General features: G+C 65.1%; 1 protein-coding gene across 1 annotated transcript in view; it reads left to right on the top strand.

The window, feature by feature from the left end:
* The window catches only part of ETH_00036020 (uncharacterized protein), a gene marked incomplete at both ends in the record, with an annotated part of 1,597 nt that extends 1,395 nt beyond the window's left edge, over positions 1-202 (top strand). Inside the window, 2 exons of the mRNA XM_013375683.1 lie at positions 4-57; positions 167-202. Of these exons, the coding sequence (XP_013231137.1) occupies positions 4-57; positions 167-202 (90 nt within the window). The remainder of the gene's footprint in view (positions 1-3; positions 58-166) is intronic.
* Positions 203-261: the final 59 nt, after the last annotated feature.

The following is a 261-nucleotide window of genomic DNA, read 5'->3' as shown; positions in this document are numbered from 1 at the left end:
CAGCAGCAGCAGCAGCAGCAGCAGCAGCACGAGCAGCAGCAGCAGCAGCAAAGACAAGTGAGCGGTTTTTTCTCCCCTCCTGCTGCTGAAGCGTGGCCAGGGCCCCCCCCCTCCCAGCCTGCTGCTGCTCCCGTGTGGGGCCCCCGTTTGCTGCTGCAGCATGCAGAGGGGGGGGAGGGAGGCTCCCAGGGGCCCCCAATGAACTCAAAGTGGCAGACACAAATGTTGGCGGACTGCACAGCTGCTGCAGCTGTGGGGCTT

The sequence above is a fragment of the Eimeria tenella genome, genomic scaffold, assembly GCF_000499545.2.
Source record: "Eimeria tenella Houghton genomic scaffold, Eth_scaff2976, whole genome shotgun sequence".
Taxonomy (NCBI): domain Eukaryota; phylum Apicomplexa; class Conoidasida; order Eucoccidiorida; family Eimeriidae; genus Eimeria; species Eimeria tenella.
The sequence above is the reverse complement of the archived record's forward strand: the minus strand, read 5'-3'. Positions and strand labels throughout refer to the sequence as shown.